General features: G+C 43.8%; 1 protein-coding gene and 1 long non-coding RNA gene across 3 annotated transcripts in view; one reads left to right on the top strand and one right to left on the bottom strand.

The window, feature by feature from the left end:
- The window catches only part of WNT5B (Wnt family member 5B), a 115,235-nt gene extending 97,749 nt beyond the window's left edge, over positions 1-17,486 (top strand). For both annotated transcript variants that reach the window (XM_072999843.2, XM_072999844.2), the window contains exons 4-5: positions 5,396-5,688; positions 16,009-17,486. In XM_072999843.2, coding sequence (XP_072855944.1) covers positions 5,396-5,688; positions 16,009-16,467 — 752 coding nt within the window. In that variant the 3' untranslated portion in view covers positions 16,468-17,486. The remainder of the gene's footprint in view (positions 1-5,395; positions 5,689-16,008) is intronic.
- Positions 6,152-16,114, bottom strand: LOC144583146 (uncharacterized). Its single transcript, XR_013536779.1, has 2 exons — positions 15,990-16,114; positions 6,152-8,755 (listed from the first exon to the last, which is right to left on the bottom strand). It is a non-coding gene; the product is annotated as an uncharacterized LOC144583146 (long non-coding RNA).
- Positions 17,487-21,469: the final 3,983 nt, after the last annotated feature.

Below are 21,469 nucleotides of genomic sequence, written 5' to 3' on the forward strand. Positions count from 1 at the left end.
ACCTGTTAAGAGATATAAAATGGGCATCAGAGGCCATGTGTACTCAAAGTTATTATAGTAATGTTAAATTCTATCTTTTTTTTTTAGCTTGGAAAAATGAAATGTTTGCCACATTAAAGATGAAGTATGAGATGGTTTATTGTTTGAATTATTGAAAAGATGTATATAATTCCAGCTCTTCCGTTCTAAGATGATGATGATGATAGTAAATTTCTGCTAACACTAATAAGATTGACTAAGAAGCAGAAGTATTTGAAGAAATATTTTGGCTTCTGCCTTCTCCAGTCAGTTGCTCTGGTAAAAAATATGCTGTCTTCCAGATGGCAGCTACAGAACATGGAACACATGATATACCAAAACAGATGGATATTAAATGTTGCCTTCTAGGTTAAAGTCATGAGGAGTTAAGGTAGCCAGTCTGTAAATCCACATGTTTCTCCTCTTTTCCAATGTGCTTGGATTTGGTGACGTCCCTGTTTCAGCCAAAGGCAACTCAGATAGGCTATGATGGTTGAAGGTAAAGGGTTTGGACATTGGTTTTACAAATTCTTAATCAGGCTTATGGTTTCTGAATCTTGTACATACTGTAGGTCTGTTGTTGTTTTACCTATATATTACAGATGGCCTCCTGGTCATCTGCAGTCAATGACATAGATTAGATTGCAGGATCTACAGGTGATGTTTTGGTTAACAGGTCCTGCCAGTCACGGTGCTAGCAAAAATGACTGCCTCCCTGAGAAACACATAGTACAGTATTTGCAATCACAAGAACGTGACTCAGGATTGTGGACTGGTGGTTCGAGGACAGCTTTTAATTTCCATATATTTGGTGGTTGGCAGAAAGCTCTCCTAGAAGACATGCTGTTGGCTTTTGCAAAATAAATATTAAAATATATGACTAGCCTTCAGTCAAAGTTCCTAAAGTATACCATTTGAGTAGGAGTATCTGCAGGAAGCATGCTTACAGAAGCTAGATAACTCAATAAAAGTTGCAGCCAGCCATCACCCATCCAATCAAAGCCACACAGAATAAAAGGGCCTTCACCTGTCATCTGAATGATAAAACTGTTGGGAGCTAATTTGCTTTCCTGGAAATGGGGAACCAAGTTGCCAAAAGTTAAAAAAAAAGCCTTTTGGAGGCCTGGTTGTGGGAGTGGGCAGGATAAATAGGAGAAAGGAGCAGAACCACCCACTTTCTCTCTGTTGCCCTTTTCCCTCTGCTACCCCTTCTCTCTTCCCTTCTGTCACCCATTTTCTCTCTATTACTATAATCTGTCAGAATAATGAATGTTTCATTAGACTGAGAGCTGCTTCTCTTTCCCTGTCTCCCTACATTTTCCTCCCCATCCAGTGAGTTGCCAGATGGGGGAGAGATGGCTCTTGCCAGCGGTCATTTAGAGACACACACTTGAAATTAGGCAGAGGAACTGCAGGTGGCCAACGTGTTCTTTCTTTGATTGCTTTTCCCACCTTAACTGCTTTAAGAACTTGGAAATGTTGGAGAAGTCTTGTTATATCAGAACAGAAGTCTGATTTTTATTTGGCATTCTGTTTTTCATGATGGCCATCTGGGACACTGAAAAACTGGATATAAAGGAAACATTCCTTCCCTGTCAATTAATTAGCAAATGATTCCATGTCTAATAACTGTGCCAGGAACTGTCTCAAATCTGTGAACAACATTTTCACTGTATATTATACTTCTAACTGTCCTGTTTGGCACATCACTTGCCTCCAGACTTCTTCAGCCTACAGAGAAAGGAGCAAAATGGAAGGAGCCAAGGATAAAATTCCAACACAAATACCTGCATTTGAGTAGGATTCAGTGACTATAGGAAGTCACAGAGACGTGCAATGCTGATAAATGAATTAATCTACTCAGTCCTTTACTTCTACAGAACCTAGTCCATCTTTTGTTTAGATCCAGAGCAAAGTCAATAAGAATTCCCAAGAGAAGTCAGCTCAAAGGAACAAAAGATGAGAGGCTAAGGGAGTGGCTAATGAAGTAACGCAATCAGAAACCATCTGTCTCCTCATTGCCAGAGATTCCCAAACCATGAGTAATCATGAGGCAGATTTGAGGGGTTGAGTTGCCACAGTTTAGCTCAGTAAAATCAGTACATTACAAAAATGAAAGCAAATAACAAAGTCAGATTTGGGTCAGTGAAAAAGGCAGAATCCTGTTATCGCATCCATAGTATGCGTTCATAGAGACTCCAGTGCACGTGTGGAATTCTGCATGATTGCCCCATTGCATCGGTATAAGGAAAGCACCATGCACAGGAGTTTCATACATGTAAGTTCCCTGATTCAAGGCAATCTGCTCATGTGGAGATCCATGAACCAATATTAGCACTGAGTGGCATTATTATTTGGGTTGTATGTCAATTTTGCATAGCAAAATATAGCCTTGTTAGAGCTTGCTTAGTGAGTGGGGAAGCTGGAATGTTGGGCTGAACTAGATGAAGTGCTGTTCTGCCTATCACAAATTGTGAAGAAAATGGGTGTGAGGTACCCGTTTAAGGCACAAAGGGAGCATATTCATACAAGGAGGACCTTCTCTAGTTAAGTCAGGAAATGATTTCCCTGTGTTGCAGTGAAGAGTGGTCTTGCTGAGAATTCCTGTCCACTTTCAGGATATTCCATTCTATTTCCCATTGTAAAGCATAGAGAGACACAGCAGCATGGTGTGTATGACTGTGTGACAATTGCTCAGTGGTTTAGGTTGGCTGGCTGCAGAGCCAGAGGTTGGGAGTTGGATTCCCCACTTGTGCCTCCTTGACAGGGGCTGGACTTGAAGATCCATAGGGTCTCTTCCAGCTATGCAGTTCTAAGATTCTATTCTATTCCATTCCATTCTACATAGGTTTTCATTGTCTGTGTCATGTCAAGGCTGACAAAAGCTTCTGTTAGGATTCAGAGTAAAGTACAGAAAGATCTCTTGTATGGAGAATTAGTGCAGGGAAATCGCCCCAGAGGGAGACCACAGCTGCAATACAAGGATATCTGCAAGCGGGATCTGAAGGCCTTAGGAATGGACCTCAACAGATGGGAAACACTGACATCCGAGCATTCAGCCTGGAGACAGGTGGTGCATCACGGCCTCTCCCAATTTGAAGAGACCCTTGTCAAGCAGGCCGAGGGAAAGAGGCAGTCCCGGAAGCAGCAAAATTAGGGAGCTGGACTGGGGACAGACTGTATTTGTCTTCAGTGTGGAACTTATGGCCTCGAATTGGCCGCCTCAGCCACACTAGACAGCGTTCCAAGTCCTCCATGTAGAGCACGTTACCATAGTCTCTCAAGACTGAAGTATGCCTAACAACAGAAATGAAGGAAAGGAGGAAACTTTATTTGAGAGACAGTAGAAACCATGAAAATAATGCAACAAAGTACATACAAATCTTATGCCACGTCTGTTTGCTGGAAGCTCCTGGAAAGCAGAGAACAGAAGGTCCCAGGAATCAGTAAGTGTGCAGCAACTTCCTAGGATCTAGGCCTATGCTGAGGCTCTTCAAATAGAGAGGTCTGGGCTTTATATACCTGAGCACAGCAATTAATTGTGCCTGTCTGTTAATCATTATCTATGCCATCTTTTCATATGTTTAAGTCTCACTAAGTTGCAAAATGAGAACAAAACCAAGCATCTAAATATAAACATATTCCAGAGCTCTCTGTCTGGGACACTTATCTCTAGGTGGTTAACTTTGAGCCTTTGCCTAGTCTAGTCTTCTGTCTATACCTAGGTCTTCTGTAATGATGCTACACTCTGGAATCAGTTATGGTGCTTTATTCCTTCCATTAACTATTGCTCCTCCCTGAGTCTGAGGAACTCTGGGATGGAGAGATCCTGAGAGAGGCTTCGCATGATTTTTTGTTTTGTTTGCTAGAACGCATAATTTAAGCACTGCAGAATGAATATATATCATGCTACCTTCCTCTACCCCCATTTAGGTTTGTGTGCTTCGGATAGAGCAGGTTTTCACACCTAACCAGCCAGAAATCTTTAGTAATTACTGCCAAATATTGCAAATGCCTAGCTATGCAAAAAAAAAAAAAAAGGTAATGATCAAAACTATATAAATATTTAATGCAGTTGAACACGTGCATGTTTAGTAGGAAGTTACTTACTCCCTCTGTAGGTAGCGTAGAGACATAGGTTGTATGACTGCAGAGATGGACACATATAGCTTCCTGTTTTGCCATATGCAGGATTAGGAGTTTAGAAGGACTAGGATTTTTAAAATGTACTTTCGGAAAGAAAACTAATACTGTGTTTCCCCGAAAATAAACCCTAGTATGATTTTTCAAGATGATTGTAATATACGCCCTATCCCAAAAATAAGCCCTAGTCAAGTGAAACCCTGCCTTCCACTGGGACTCACCGGATCCTCCCAAACCCTCAAGAGAGACTTAAAACTTCTTCCCCTCCTCTCCCACTTCCCTCGCTCGTGGAGGGGCTGGGCAGCCAGGGAGGAAGGAGCTGTGCGCGGCCAGGAACTTTCTCCTTGGCTCCTAGGTTCCCAACAGGACTTGGGGCTCACGCCTCTGCAGTGTGTGTGCTTCCCCCCCTCCAGTGTGCGTCCAAGCGAGGCTAACAAAGCACAAGGTTGGAGAGGACGAGACAATTTTGGAGCTCTGGCCCCCGCCAGCCACCCCACCTCCGCCCAGCCTTTATTTCCCCCCTCCCCTCTTTCTCCTGCCTTAACTCTTTTAACCCTCCACTTGTTCAGCTCCCTCTTCAGTGCTGCTGGCAGGGCCACGTGTTGAAGCTGCCACCCCCCCTTTCCCCAGCTGGGGTCACGGGCTTCGGGACCCCTCCTCCTTCCACACCAGTGCCTCCCCCTTCACGGCTGCCCTTGTTTCCCTCAAAACAAACCCAGCACCCGCCAGCCCCAGTGGGAGCCTCAGCTCAGGCACTGCCACTGGAGGAAGCCGAGCCACCACCGTGGCGCCTCCTGGCAGTGGCAGGGGCACCCCTCGAGGAAGTGGCACCGGCTACATTTGAAGAAGGGGAAGGAGAATGGGAATAAATTAATAATAACTAAATAAAATAAATGGTGGTAATTGAATAAATGTAGATTGTTGTTCTTGAAAAAAAAATAAAACATCCCCCGAAAATAAGCCGTAATTCATTTTTTAAAAGCACAAATTAATATAAGACCCTGTCTTATTCATGGGGAAACCCGGTATATCACAGTGTTTGAGAAGGCTACAAAAAGTAAATGGTTAGAAACAGTGGTGGTTTATGGTCTCAGTGGGAGGAGACACCATTTTGGGGCGAGATGCCCCACAAAATCAGGATCAGGGGCTGAATCTGGTTAGAAGAAGAGTTCTTGGGTAATGACTGAGGTTTCTGCTAAATGGCATTTCATGCTCTTCCTGTTCTCCTTGCCAGGTAGCCGAGAGACTGCCTTCACATACGCCGTCAGCGCGGCAGGGGTGGTGAATGCTATCAGCCGCGCCTGCCGCGAAGGGGAGCTCTCCACTTGCGGGTGCAGCCGGACAGCCCGACCAAAGGACTTGCCCCGAGACTGGCTATGGGGCGGATGTGGTGACAATGTGGAATATGGCTATCGATTCGCCAAGGAGTTTGTGGATGCCAGGGAGAGAGAAAGAAATTTTGCCAAGGGATCTGAGGAGCAGGCCCGCACGCTAATGAATCTGCGGAACAACGAGGCTGGTCGCAGAGTAAGATTTGTTATCTGTTATATTTGTCTCCCGGCTTTCATTCAGGAAGTTCAAGGAAATATGCCTGGCTCCTTCTTTTCCATCTTCTGCTGTCAACAAGCCTGCGAGTTGGTCAGTTTGATAATGGCTGCTCCAAGTTCACCCAGTGAGCTTCACAGCTGAGTAGTAATTTGCAGACTTTCAAGGTCCTGATCCAACACTCGTTGCACTGGTGTATCAGTATTTTTTCCCCCATCTTGATAGTTTCACTTTCATTCTGGAAGAAGTACATTTAGGTGGCAACCAATGTTTCATGTTTTTTAATAATGGGCCCTTATTCTCTCAGACTGAATTCAGCCCTCACATTGAAAGAGATTCCTAACTCTTGATTTATGGCCTTCAAATATTTTTGCTCCAGGAAGTTTTCTGTTGTTGGGAAAGAATATTTTACCAGTATTCAGATATTTTTCTAATAATATATTTGTTTGATTTTGTTTTTTTATTTAGAAAGGCTGCTTATCTGCTTTTAAATGTAAACTCATCTCAAAGTGGAGAAATCTTGGGTCTCATCCTCTGCCTTTCATCTCATCCAAACAAATGCATTAACTGTAGAAGTGGGTGCTATATGGATTGTGGTGGTACAAATATTATGTAAATACTGTATATGAAACTGCTTCCTATGACTAAGACAATCTATTGGCACTCCTTGGCCACTCTTGCCCACCTCAAGTGGCAGCAAATTTTGTGGCTCTTCTGGTGGAAACAGTATGGTGGGTGCACATTGGACATTTCCCCCCCCCAATGATGCACATGTTCCTGCATTGCTGTTTACCTCTCTGCACATGCGTGCCTGTCATGTGTCCTTCTGCTCTGGTTTCCCAGTTCTGTTGACTGGGATGCTTTCAACTAAAGATGTCCTCTATGTCCTTCCACACAAACCATTTGATAGAATCATAGAATAGTGAAGTTGGAAGGGCGATATAAGGCAATCAAGTCCAACTCCCTGCTGTATGCAGGAATACAAATTAAAGGGTATTATTCCTTTAATTTGTATTCCTGCATTTAATTTGTATTCCTGCCCCTCCTCTCTATGACACCCTTTCAAGTATTTGAAAAGTGTTATCATATCACCCCTCTGTCTTCTTTTCTCAAGGCTAAACATACTCAATTCTTTCAATCTTTGTATTCTCGAAGGCTTTCACGGCCGGGATCTGATGGTTGTTGTGGGTTTTTTGGGTTCTTTGGCTGTGTTCTGAAGGTGGTTCTTCCTGACGTTTCGCCAGTCTCTGTGGCTGCCATCTTCAGAGTCCTCTGAAGATGCCGGCCAACAGTCCTCTGAAGATGCCGTCCAACAGAGACTGGCGAAACGTCAGGAAGAACCACCTTCAGAACACAGCCAAAGAACCTGAAAAACCCACAACAACCATCTTTCAATCTTTCCTCATACAAAGAGCCTGAAAAACCCACAACAACCCCAAAGGATATTTGTCAGGTGGTTATCTAAGTTTTTCTTGAGTGCCTCCAGTGTTGGAGCACTCACTACCGCTTGAGGTAATTGATTCCACTGTCGTACTGCTCTAACAGTTAGGACGTTTTTCCTGATATCCAACTGAAATCTAGCTTCCTGTAACTTGAGCCCATTGTTGCATGTCCTGCACTCTGGGATGGTGGAGGACAGATCCAGCCGCTCCTCTCTATGACATCCTTTCAGGTATTTGAAAAGTGTTATATCACTCCTCTGTCTTCTTTTCTCAAGGCTAAACATACCCATTTCTTTCAATCTTTCCTCATACAGCTTGGTTTCCAGCCCCCTGATCATCCTTGTTGCCCTCCTTTGAACTTACATAAATCCTTGACATCACATAAAACAAAGGAAGACACCATCTGGCTTTTCACACACGGTCAAGTCAGATAATCAATGCAAGGATAGAGAGAGTTGTGCACCTAAATGTACCAGTGGAGAGTGGGGATGCCATTGTCTCAGAGGATTGCCTACCCGGCTTCTCCTTATCGAGTTCATGCCGTCCTCCCAGAGATTCCTGCTCTGCCTACCTTTCAGGGCACGAATTAATTGGCCCCTTCTTTCCTTCAGATTTGCGAATCAGGAATTGCTGCTTCTAGCAACCTTGATTTTTGAGCAGCCTTTTGAGCACAGACAAAGATCATCATGCCACCTTTGCAGCCTGAGTGTGGGACTGGGAATTCTGTTGCATTCTAGTTCTCAGGAAGGAGGCCAGTTAAGGCGTGGGGAAAGTACCTAGTCTGCTTCAGTTGTAGACCTGGTCCTGACCCTTCTTTGCTCCATTGCACTCTTAAATTTTTCAAGATCCCGACTTCTAACTTTATTGCCTTGATTTGTTTGTCTTTGATGGTTATCTTAGCTTGCCCTTTCCTCCCATCTGTCTCTTTCTCCACTTGTTCTCCATTTTTGCTTCTTTCCCATCGCCCTGTGCCTTATCTGTCCCTCTGGCCCTCGTTGGAGCTGTGCCATGTTGTTTACGCATTCAACATATAGCAGGCCTCCATCATCAGTCACTCCATCCAGGCCCAAGCCAGGCTGAGAGGAGGCTTGCTTAATTAACCACATAGGCATTTCCTGTTAATTCGTTTTACAGCCCTTTTTTGAAAACAAGGAAACAACTTAGAAGGAGTTTGAAGTGAAGAGTTTTCAATAAACCCCACCACCAAATACTTGCAGACAGAGACCAATAGGTTTATTTTCCAGGTGCACTCCATAATTAAGAAGCATCTTTTAAAAGGGGTTTGGGGGATCTTGGCAGTTATTACACAATGTTATTCATACTGTGCCATTTTTCCTTGTCATGTCAATGTAGCAGTTTGTCATGGTGATGCAATAATTTTCTACTGCTGCATACATGTGGCAGGACCCCACAGCGTAACAGGAGTCAAATGCAGGGCAAGGAGGTCCTTAAAGTAGTCTGGTTCTGGGCAATCAAATGTTGTAAAAAGTTGGACCAGCACTTAGAATTAGGCCTGGAGATGAACACTCTCGTTATTTTACATCTTCTCCAGCGTTGGAAGCAGGTTTCATGTGGGAACGATGGCAAGTCATTGCTTCCTTGACTTCCTGCATGTACAAAGCGAAAAAGGAATACATTGAGGTTTACTGGCTCTGATCCAGCTGCTGGGCTGCACTCAAAAGAAGAATTCCAAAATAAATACACTAGAATGTTTGCTGCCTAAAGAGAAAGAACCAACACTATCTTAGTCCAAAGAAACTTATATCAGGGCATAGCTATATTTCTTTATGTGGAGCATTAATGCTTTCTTAGTTTTTAAAGCTATAATAGACTCTACTGCTTTGTGGCCTTTGGGCGGTTCCTTCTTTATGTGATTTATTTGACTCTCATGCCAGATTTGGCCCTACATCTCATTTGCATTATTCATCTATCACTACAAACTGTTTTGAAAGGCATTTCCATTATCAGAGTGGTGGACTGCAGAGAGCCTGTTGAGAAAAGCAAAGGGAAAAAAATCCAGTTTCTTGCCCCCTCCTGTCTTGTCCAGGCGGAGTTTTCCCAACTGACTTTTTTAAAAATAGTAATGCAACACATATGCACTGCCCTAAAAAAAACTTTTGGGGGAAAAATCTCTTTCTCAGACCCTTCAGAGAGCTGGCGAAGTGTTTTAATTTGCTAATATCCTGAAGTGGCTTTCTTCTTAAGCCACTTCAGGATATTGGCAAATTGATAGCAAGCCAAATAGGGTTCCTAGAGGTTCCATATGTCATTTGGATGTGAGGATGGCAACAAATGGTATACTGGAACTCCTAGCAACCCTATTTAGTCTTCTCTAGCTCATTGCAAAACGGACATGAAGAAAAGTCCATACAGTGGTGCCCCGCTTGACGATTACCTTGTTAGACGAGGAAATTGCTTTATGATCAGTATTTTGCGATCGCTATAGCAATCGCAAAATGATGTTTTAATAGGGAAAATTGCTTGACGATGATTGGTTCCCTGCTTCTGGAACTGATTTTTCGCTTAACGACAATCAAAACAGCTGATCGCTGATTGCTTCAAAATGGCCACCTGCTGTGCAAAATGGCTCCCCGCTGTGTTTTAGGACGGATTCCTCGCTATACAGGCACCAGAAAATGGCTGCCCTATGGAGGATCTTCGCTGGACGCTGAGGTATTTCGGCCATTGGAACACACTGAAACGGTTTTCAATGCATTTCAATGGGCTTTTTACTTTCGCTTGACGACGATTTCGTTCTACAGCCATTTTGCTGGAATGGATTATCCTCATCAAGCAAGGCACCACTGTAGTTAGATTCCTGAGAAATTTAAGACACGTTCCTGTCGTTGGGGGAGTCGCTGGTAACATCTGCCATCCCCAGGCACTGGGTGAGAGACAGTGCCTGGGAGTATTTCTGGCCTGCACTCCCCTGCCCTTCAGGACCAGGACCCTGCTGCTGCTGCTGCTGCTGCTTTGGGCAACCCCATCCCTTCCTCAACACCAGCCACCTGGCTGGGAGGGGAGGGAAGCTATAAAAGCAAGAAGCCGGTGCCAGGGCCCTCTGAGAGCAACGTTCCTGTCGTTGGGGGAGTCGCTGGTAACATCTGCCGTCCCCAGGCACTGGGTGAGAGACAGTGCCTGGGAGTATTTCTGGCCTGCACTCCCCTGCCCTTCAGGACCAGGACCCTGCTGCTGCTGCTGCTGCTGCTGCTTTGGGCAACCCCACCCCTTCCTCAACACCAGCCACCTGGCTGGGAGGGGAGGGAAGCTATAAAAGCAAGAAGCCGGTGCCAGGGCCCTCTGAGAGCAACGTTCCTGTCGTTGGGGGAGTCGCTGGTAACATCTGCCGTCCCCAGGCACTGGGTGAGAGACAGTGCCTGGGAGTATTTCTGGCCTGCACTCCCCTGCCCTTCAGGACCGGGACCCTGCTGCTGCTGCTGCTGCTGCTTTGGGCTACCCCACCCCTTCTGCAACACCAGCCATCTGGCTGGGAGGGGAGAAGGGGCATTAGAAGGGTGTGTGGGTTTGTTTTGTTTGTTTTTAACTATCATTGAGTTGCATAGAGACCCACAGTGGACCTGATGGAACAGGAAGGGGGGAGGGCGTTGGAGGGGGCAGCCATTGAGGTGCTGCTGGGTAGGGGAAGGAATGGCGGTGGGGGTAGAACATGCCCGCGTAGGAGAAGAGAGGTTAGATATCTTACATCTATCCCCTCTTCTAGTCCTACATCCAACCAGATGGTATCAGGCGACCATATCAGCAAACCCTCGAGCCACACGGTGCTGTTGATGAACGCCAGGTCAGTACAAAACAAAACTGCCCTCATCCATGATGTAATTCTGGATGAGGGGGCTGACCTGGCGTGCATTACTGAGACCTGGGTGGGAGAGGAAGGGGGTGTCCCCCTCTCCCAGCTGTGTCCTCCTGGGTACTCAGTCCAGCACCAGTGTCGCTCAGAGGGTCGGGGAGGGGGAGTTGCTATAGTCTATAGGAGTTCTATCTCCTTGACCAGGCTTCCTATCCCTTTGAGAGGAGGTCTTGAGGGCCTGTATTGTGTGTTGGGCTCACGAGACAGATTAGGGATTCTGTTGGTGTACCGCCCACCCTGCTGCGTGCCAACAGTCTCCCTACCTGAGCTGACGGAGGCAGTCTCAGACCTGGTGTTGAGGACTCCCAGGCTGCTGGTGCTGGGGGACCTCAACATCCATGCTGAGGCTGCCTTGACTGGGGCAGCTCAGGACTTCATGGCCGCCATGACAACCATGGGGCTGTCTCAATGTGTCATCGGCCCGACACATGAGAAGGGCCACACCTTGGACCTGGTTTTCACAACGGGACTGGAAGGTGGTGGTTTGGATGTGGAGGGGCTGGTCGTGACCCCATTGTCATGGTCAGACCACTTCCTGGTCAAATTCAGTCTATTAGCTTCTTCTTCCCTCTGCAAGGGTGGGGGATCGATTAAGATGATCCGCCCCCGGAGACTAATGGATCCGGATGGTTTCCTGAATGCTCTGGGGGAGTATCCGTCTGATATGGTTGGCGCTCCTGTTGAAGCTCAGGTCACCCTATGGAATAGGGAGATGACCCGGGCGGTTGACACGATTGCGCCTAAGCGCCCTCTCCCTGCTCGCCGAGCCCAGACAGCTCCCTGGTATACTTCTGAACTGCGGGCGATGAAGCAAGAGGGGAGACGGCTAGAGCGCAGGTGGAGGAAGTCCCGCTGGGAATCCGATCGAACACGACTTAGAGCCCATTATCGGGCCTATTTCGTGGCAATACGGCTGGCGAAACGGCAATATTTCTCCAGCCGTATTGCTTCCTCAGAATGTCGTCCAGCAGAGCTGTTTCGGGTGGTCCGGGATCTTCTTCAACCGGGAAACCCGGTGGAGGTCCCGGACTGCTCATCAGCTCGCTGTGATGAGTTTGCTATTCATTTTGAGGAAAAAATCGCTCAGATTCGCAGTGGGCTGGACTCCACTGTTACTGCAAAATCGGAAGATGTGTCCAGTGTGCCGTGCTTAGGTCAAACTTTAATGGATGAGTTTCAATTGTTGAGACCCGAGGATGTGGACAGGGTGCTTGGATCTGTCCGTTCTACCACCACGCCGCTCGACCCTTGCCCATCTTGGCTAATTGGAAGATCTGCCAGGGGGGTTCGCACTTGGGTCCAGGAGGCCGTGAACGCCTCTCTGAGAGAGGGAGTGGTCCCTACCGCCTTGAAAGAGGCGGTAATTCGACCACTCCTTAAAAAGCCTAACCTGGACCCAAGGCTGGTGGTCAACTACCGACCAGTGGCGAACCTCCCTTATTTGGGCAAGGTGTTGGAGCGGGCTGTGGCCGGGCAACTCCAGGCGCTGCTGGATGAAACGGATTTTCTGGATCCATTTCAATCGGGTTTCAGGCCGGGTTTTGGTACAGAGACAGCCTTGGTCGCCCTGTATGATGACCTTTGCCGGGAGAGAGACAGGGGGAGTGTGACCCTGTTGATACTCCTGGACCTCTCAGCGGCTTTCGACACCATCGACCATGGTGTCCTTCTGGATAGGCTGGCTGGGTTAGGAGTTGGGGGCACTGTTTTACGGTGGTTCCGCTCCTTCCTAGCTGACCGTATCCAGAGGGTGGTGCTGGGGGACAGTTGCTCTGCCCCATGGCATTTATGTCATGGGGTTCCTCAGGGCTCGATACTGTCCCCCATGCTGTTTAACATCTACATGAAACCGCTGGGAGAGGTCATCAGGAGGTTTGGGCTGAGGAGTCAGCAATATGCTGACGACACTCAGCTCTACCTCTCGTTTTCCACCAATCCAGGTGAGGCGGTTTCTGTGCTGAACTCGTGTCTGGACCTGATAATGGACTGGATGAGGGTTAATAAATTGAAACTCAATCCAGACAAGACGGAAGTGCTGTTAGTGGGTGCTTCGCCGGACAGGTTGGAGGGCCACTTCCCTGTCCTGAATGGGGTTACACTCCCCCTAAGGGACAGGGTCCGCAGCTTGGGGGTGCTCCTGGACCCCAGTCTAACACTGGAAGCCCAGGTGGACTCGGTGGCCAGGGGCGCCTTCCTTCAGCTGCGGAAATTATACCAGCTACGGCCCTACCTGGACGAGCCGAGTCTCATGACAGTTACACATGCACTGGTAACATCTCGTATTGATTATTGCAATGCGCTCTACGTGGGGCTACCTTTGAAGACGGTCCGGCGACTGCAACTGGTCCAGAATCGAGCTGCGCGGCTGGTGAGTGGTGGGGCCGCCAGAGAGCACATCAAGCCGATTCTGTATAATTTACACTGGTTACCAGTTGCTGTCCGGGCCCAATTCAAAGTGCTTGTTTTGACATATAAAGCCCTAAACGGCTTGGGCCCTGGATACTTGAAGGACCGCCTCCTTCCATATGAGCCTACCAGGCTGTTAAGATCTTGCCAGGGGGCCCTTTTGAAAGAGCCATCCCTCAAGGAGGTAAGAGGGATGGCTTGTAGACAAAGGGCCTTCTCGGCAGCTGCCCCCAGACTATGGAACGCCCTCCCAACTGAAATTCGCCTGCGCCGACACTGATGATATTTCGGCGCCAGGTCAAAACCTTCCTGTTCCAGAAGGCTTTTAATTGAAATAATATTAACTGTGGGTCTTAATGATGGCAATTTTAATTGTATTTTTTAATTGTATTTTAATTGTATTTTAACTGTATTTTAATCATTTTATTTTACTGCATTGAATTTTAATTGTTGTAAGCCGCCCAGAGACCTTTGGGTAGAGTGGGCAGCATATAAATTAAATAAATAAATAAATAAATAAATATCACGCCATAGTTAATTGGAATAGATCATAGCTTTGCCAAGGGAAAATTCTTTCAGGAAGTCTGTGGCTACAACCAAGTCAGCAATCCTTTATTCTGAGGTAGTTGTAAAAAAAAAAACCTCTAGAGCATTTACTCACATTTGGATTGATGTTCATTTTGTTATTTAAGAACAATAATAAAGGCTCAATCCAAAACACTGATTTTATGGAAACATTCATGCATGCCAGCCATGAAGACAGTAATCATGAAGTCCATGTGCTATATTCCTTGGAGGTGCTTCAGTGATCGTATCTTCAAGGTGATATGTGTAGGATTCCTGGGGAGTTTCCAATGTAGTTACTAATCAGATTTTGTCAAACTTGGCTTCAGCAAAATTGCTATACCATGTCTTTTCAGACTGCTTTCCTGATTACATGTTAATCCTTCATACCATCTAAAAACATATAGCATTTTTATAAAGCCTGAAAAGGGAAAGAAAGAGGCTTATAAAATTTTTTCTTCCTTGAATGCCTGGAGGTATTTTTGCCAGATGTGACCATTTGCCAGATGTGACCAAACAAGTAGTTATTTTCAAGCCTGGTATTTTCATTATCATTGTTATACAGTACATGAAAACATATTTATCATACAGAAAACTTACTGTCTTGACCTATGTGTGTGTGCATGTGTCATTTCACTGTTTTTCATCAGGCATTTGTATTTTTCTCTTGTGCAGAATTTTTGAGGGCCACTCCACACATTATACAGTAACAGTAAAAGGAATTCACACTGAATGTAAAGTTGACACAAAGCTACAGAAACTCTGGCTCTCTGATTAGTGAACCTGTCTGATGCAGATGCTTCCATACACAATTCTCTCATTCATGCATTATATTATAAAAATGCATTAAAAAGTTTACAACATTGTAATGTATAAAGAAGACACAACAGTGGTAATAAATATCCTGTTTGTTCAGCTCATTTTGCAAATGAAATCTATTTTTGTAATAGGAAGCTTTGGTTGGGAGCATATAGATCCGAATATAAATTCCAGTTAACATGTTTGGGCTGCATCTGACTCTTCTGCCTAGCGCAGTTCATGTGACATTCTTTAGCCACTTTTATAAAAAACATGGATTACTATGCATTCCCATTTTTTTAAGGATAGGAGAAGCTGCGATGAGGAAATGGATGTAAACAAATAATTCACCACCAGGTGGCAAAAAATTGGAAAGAGTTATTGCATCCACATTCTTGTTGAGTGTACCTGTACATTTGCACCCTAAGAACTAAATTAAATGTGAAGTTGGCATGATTTAAATTGAAGGTGAGGATGGATGGTGCCTTTAATACCCTGGATCATGTAGGAGGGTCACACTGTTTTCTTCTTCTTCTTCTTCTTCTTCTTCTTCTTCTTCTTTTCTTCTTCTTCTTCTTCTTCTGTATGATTGAACTTGAGTTCTGCCAGCTTTCTTTTAAAATGTGGGTGGGAGGTTGAATTTAAAGTGCAGGAGGATACGGAGTATTCCTTTGCCCATACTCTCCCACTGTCTCTCCCAAGAAATTGGGTAGATGGTTTTTCATCTACAGACCTGGGAGAGCCACTTGGAGAATATATGTTACAAAACAGATATATAACCATAGCGAGGGAGAGAAATGAATGAATGAATGAATGAATGAATGAATGAATGAATGAATGAATGAATGAATGAATGAATGAATGAAGAGATAGATAGATAGATAGATAGATAGATAGATAGATAGATAGATAGATAGATAGATAGATAGATAGATAGATAGATAGATAGATAGATAGATAGATAGATAGATAGAGCTGTGAAGAAGAAGTAAAACCATGTATATTGAACTTCTGGAGGAAGGCCGGGTTATGATATAGATATAATCGTAGTTTTCAAAAATTCTATGGAAGATACGTAAGACAGAGTCATCTGCTCATGTATTCTCTGAACACAGCAGGAGCTACTTCCGAGTAAACATGCATAATAATGCACTGTTGTCTGATTGTCTTATGGCTGTGCTAAGGAAACACTTATCTTATCCTACCTTCTTTTCTGCTCTGTAGGCAGTATACAAGTTGGCTGATGTTGCCTGTAAGTGCCACGGCGTCTCAGGTTCCTGCAGCCTCAAGACTTGTTGGCTGCAGCTGGCAGACTTTCGCAAAGTGGGCGACTTTCTGAAAGAAAAGTATGACAGCGCTGCTGCCATGAGAATCAGCCGCAAGGGCAAGCTGGATCTGGTAAACAACCGCTTCAATCCACCGACTCCAGAGGACCTGGTCTATATCGATGCCAGCCCTGACTATTGCCTCCGCAACGAGACCACAGGCTCTCTGGGCACTCAGGGACGTCTCTGTAATAAGACATCAGAGGGCATGGATGGTTGTGCGCTGATGTGCTGCGGCCGGGGCTACGACCAGTTCAAGAGTGTGCAAGTGGAACGTTGCCACTGCAAGTTCCACTGGTGCTGTTACGTCAAGTGTAAAAAGTGCACAGAGATTGTTGACCAGTATGTCTGTAAATGAAAGGCCCACAAGAGCTAGAAATTTATATTATTATAAATCTATATAAATATATTTTATATATTTGTATAAATAAATGGTGATGCTCATGGTGATAATAATAATTAAAGAAGCTTATTTAAGAGACTTAGGGGAAGGGATTTCTAAAGTGTTTCCATTAGAACCGCTGACTGGGTTGGACTGGATTATTTAATGGAAGAGCAAAACAAGAAAAGGAAAAAGTCAGGGATTTGGGTGCTGGTTCTTGCCTACCCTTGACATACTGCAGCCAAGAGAAAAGGGAAATTTGAGGCTCATTTGTGAGCTCCTTGCCTCTACAGCAAAACCAGGAAGACAGAATGTGTTGCCTCTGCCTAACTCGCTTTGGGTGTCACGTGCTTTTGGGGCAAAGCCAAAGGAAGTGCCTTAGATGCTCAGGCCATTTCTGCTTCTTATCAGTACACACTCTGATATAGCAAACTACGAGGCAAACGACTTGCGTTTAATGTTGAAGAATGACTTCGAAGACAGAGTCTGTGCACATGGTCATGCAGCTGATGTGTGGATTGAAAAGAGACTGTTGCACAATGACGGATGATCCCCTTGCCGCCAGTGGGCAAAGAAAAATATTACCTTTGACCTAGACATGCTGCTTTACCCTTCTGTCCTGACACAAGCCCCAGCATCTGGTTCTTCTGTATTTTGTGGAATGCAGGGGAAAGGGAATCTACCAAATCTCTGAAAAGGCAAAGCTGTCTGAGTGGAATTATTTTATTCTGTCAGTTAGTCTGTTTTCTCTTTGTGGAAAAAGAACGGGCTACCTGTCTCTCAGGCCTGCATAGATGGTTTTGCAAAACCAAGCATGTTCTATATAAGTGTCAGACGTGAGAGAAAAACAGGCATGCATAGGACTTAAGAAACATTGCACCTCAATTTCTATGTGGACGTGGACTTAACATTGACAAACCTTTTCTCACCTTCCTTGCCACTATCCTAGATGTACAGTTTCTTTTCACCATTAAATATCCCTTGTTTTCATCCTCTCCCTTGTTTTTGTGAGCCCGTTTGTTTTGTGTTGCTACTAATGTATTTAACAGCACAGGAACCTTCTGCCAAGTTGGATTCCTTCCTGATTTAAAACTTACTGCAGTCAGACCCAGTACTCATGTTACTTTTCAACCTGGTGAAATCACCAAGAAGCAATTCGAAAAACAACACTGGCAATGTTACTTAAAGACTGGCTTGGTTTGCATTTCTCCCTGCTGATTTTCATCATCCTGAAGGAAATTAACGATGGTGGGCAAACATGCTAGTGAAATACTTATCAGACAAAATGAATGTATTAAAGTTGGCTTGTGAGATGGACTTTAGTGATATTGAGGGAGTTGTTTCCACACAAGACAGTGACCAAATCTTTGAAAATGAACAAAAGGTGAAATGTATACCAGTAGTGGGATGATGAAGTGGGTCACTGGTTGGAAGTGCTGATAACCACTGCAGGGTGATGGGGATGGAGAGGAGTTGGCAAATTTACATCCTTGCCATAATACATAATTTAGAGATGATGGAGGCAAAGGTGCCTTGGTCAGTATTCTGTTTGATGTTGCTGCGTGGCTAACTGCCACCTGAAGTGAATATTTATAATGATAATTGTAACCACCTTCTTTGCACCAAATATAATGGGCAGAATCCTGTTTGTTCCTTCCATTCAAGCAATGGTCCACTTTGTATTTAGTTGGACAGTTTCCAATCTTGCAGAAGGGGATATCCAGTCCCACATCCTTGTGTAAGCTCAGAATCTGTCCAGCTGCTCAAGGAAGAAACTATTACACAAGTGGAAAGAATGAACAGGATTCTTCCTGGCATCCATTTGGGTTAGAACAAGTTTATCTATTCTAAACCTTTCTCAGTCTTCTGTCTTGTCCCTAGTAGAGAGAAAGACATAAACCATATGATACAATTGAACTCTGTAAATTGGAGGCAGAGCTTGGGCACCAGACGGAGTGATCCAAGGGCAAGCCAAGGGTTGAAGAGAAAAATCAGTTGGGTGCTCAGCTTAAAAAAAAAAAGCCACCCCAGGCCTCCATCAGCTTCCCAAAGGGTAGAATTATTTTACATTATCCCTGGACTGGTCTAAATTGTTCCCCTCCCAATGCAAACAAGCTCTGCTCTTAAAGACTCAATGCAAGCAGTTGTAATGGCAAGACGGAGGAATCCCGAGACGAAAATGCCTTGGCCTCCTCAGTCCGGAGTACTTTGCAAGTAATGTTAGGGTAATAGGTTAAGAAAAAAAGAGACAGCAGCAAATGCCTCTCCTCTCTTACTGCTGGCAAGAGCCTAGTAGGACTTGGGAAATGTTGAAATACTGTACTCTAACCTCTGACCAAGCATCATAACTCAATACTTATTATACTTTTTATACAAGTCATATTGAATTCCAGGAATTAATTGCTATTATATGTGCATGTACAGGTCATAAGGTAAGAGAAGAATCAAATGATTTCCTCAATAGGAAATCATTTGAGAAAGTACATTTGGTCCATGAAAGCTTACATTTAAAAATAGCAATTAGTCTTACGTTTTTGTCTCTTTATATTCTGTTTTGGTGCTTTGTGGGTTTTTTTCTTGCCTGACATGCTTGCACGGACTAACATGGCCACTCTTGAAAACTACAACTCGGAATAATTGTCACTGTTTCAAAAAGATACATTAGGAATTACGGGGGGGGGGGGATATAGAATATCACCTATTTCTCCTTTCTGGTCCACAAATTGGCTGGAAACTTTCTGAAATGGAGGGTCATTCCATTAAGAGAGCCCCTATCTGACATCCACTTGACAAACCTCAACTTGATAACTGCTACAGAAAAGTAGTATTTCATAAGTAAGGTGATTTTGGCATATAATTTGTCAAATATAGACACATTTGAAGATGTCTTAGACAAGACACTTAAAATTAAGTTTAGGTTTTGGCCCCACATCCATGGGATGAAAAAGTTATGTGCATTTGTCACACATACATGTATAATTCATACAAGGAGATATGTTATGCTACCTTCCAAAGAGTTCATATTTCAGTGGTAGGTAACCTGCTTTACATGTCAAAACATCAGGTTCAATCTCTGGCATCTCCAGTTAAAAAGGAAATCTGCTGTTGTGGAAATTCATTGTCTGAGACCCTGGAAAACTGCTAATATTTAGAGTGGATAATATTGGGCTAAGTTATCACTCCACTGGTGTAAAGCAACTTCATACGTCCCATGTAGGAAATTTTAGCTAGGATCTTACGGGGTTGTTTTGTAAACAGAAGATTGTGCCTTCAGATTCCAAGAAAATGGGTTTGTGAGATACATAGTCCAAAAAAAAAATATAGTTTCTCCAAGATTAGGGAGCATGAGAAGAAAGCTATGTCAAATTAGTGGTTGTTTCCTAGTGTAATGTTAGCTTCAGGCTTTTATTAAGGATGAAGTTTTCCTTTGCTTGGCCTCAGGCTCAACTGGAGTTTTTTTTTTTTTGTCAATTAATCACTAATGATTAAATACATGTACTAGTAATGCTGTGTCCACATAACTCATAAATGGTTACTGATTTTTTACTTTTCATGCTAGTGGATTGTAGATGGAAAAGTACCAACAAAGACTATTTGTATTGAGCCAAAGACTGAAAGCTCTTGTTGACAGAATTTTTGTTCTTTGAAACACTTGGACTTTTAAAAACACTAACAACCCCCATATGACTAAAACAAAGTGCCAATGTATAGAAATAAGCAACAGCACAGTAAAATGCAATGCTGGTTTTTTACAAGTGCTATTTGTATCCACACAGTTTTAGTACATTTTTGCAATTACTGCAACTAAAGATGTCAGTATATACAGTAGTATGTATCTCTTAGGTAACGGATCTGAAGTTTTCGGAATAAAGTTAGAGGAAGAACACATTAAAAAGTATATGTGTGCATGTGTTTTGTGTGTGTGTGCGTGTGTTTTGTGTGTGTGTGTGTGTGTGTGTGTGTGTGTGTGTGTGTGTGTGTGTGTGTGTGTGTGTGTGTGTGTGTGTGTGTATATACACACATACACAGAGAGAAGATTTTAAATAATTATAATCCATGCATCCCAGAGAGAAACTTATTGGAAAACACCAACTAAAGCAGATTTATGTTCTTTTTATATAAAATCCAACACCAGCAGTACAATAATTCAAAGCAACGAAAACTGTTTTCCATCCATGGAAAAAGTGAAGGATAATGGCTTGATCCAGCTTTCTTAAAAAATACACTGGGAACTGGAATTATCACCAAATCCCATGAAGTCTAGATGTTATGCATGCCTGGAATACAATACACTTTCCTTTTTTAAAAAAATCACTTTTTGACTCCAATAACTTACCCGTTAAATGATATTTTGTCTACTTCAGGTCTATGCTCTTTCTGGATTTTTAATTATAAATTTGCCTTAGACAGAGAATTAAACATTGGTTTATGAGTGAGGAATAAAGAAAATATCTGGAAATGATTTGGATATAATCTGGAAGATACTTATACTTGGGAGGGAAGGGATCTTCCTATTTCAGCTAGTAAGAAATAAGATGGAACTTTGATAAAATTATTTATTGTGGTTCTTAATAAAAAGCATAGAAAGTGTTTTATGAAGATGACTATTTTATCTTCTGAAAATAGTGGGTTTTAAATCTATATGTGTGTGTGTGTATCCTAACTGTGTGTCTTTTCATATAATGACAACAACAATAATGACCCGCATTTTTGCCTCACAACAATCCTGTGAGGCAGGTGGGCTGGAGAGACTATGAATTATACAAGCCCAATCCATGAATTTAAAAAAGAGCAGGCATATGAACGCAGAATTTCAGATCCAGTGTCACACTCTAGAGCAGACTCGGGCAACTCCAGTGGAACTGGGGCCAGTTTCCCTCCCCAACCCACCACTATAGAATCTCACAACAGAAATGGAAAACCATCCTTCCATGTCTATCTTGCAGAGTCTTACTTGTTGCCCTTTCATTTCATTCCA

The sequence above is a fragment of the Pogona vitticeps genome, chromosome 5 (genome assembly GCF_051106095.1).
Source record: "Pogona vitticeps strain Pit_001003342236 chromosome 5, PviZW2.1, whole genome shotgun sequence".
NCBI classification, from domain to species: Eukaryota; Metazoa; Chordata; class Lepidosauria; order Squamata; family Agamidae; genus Pogona; species Pogona vitticeps.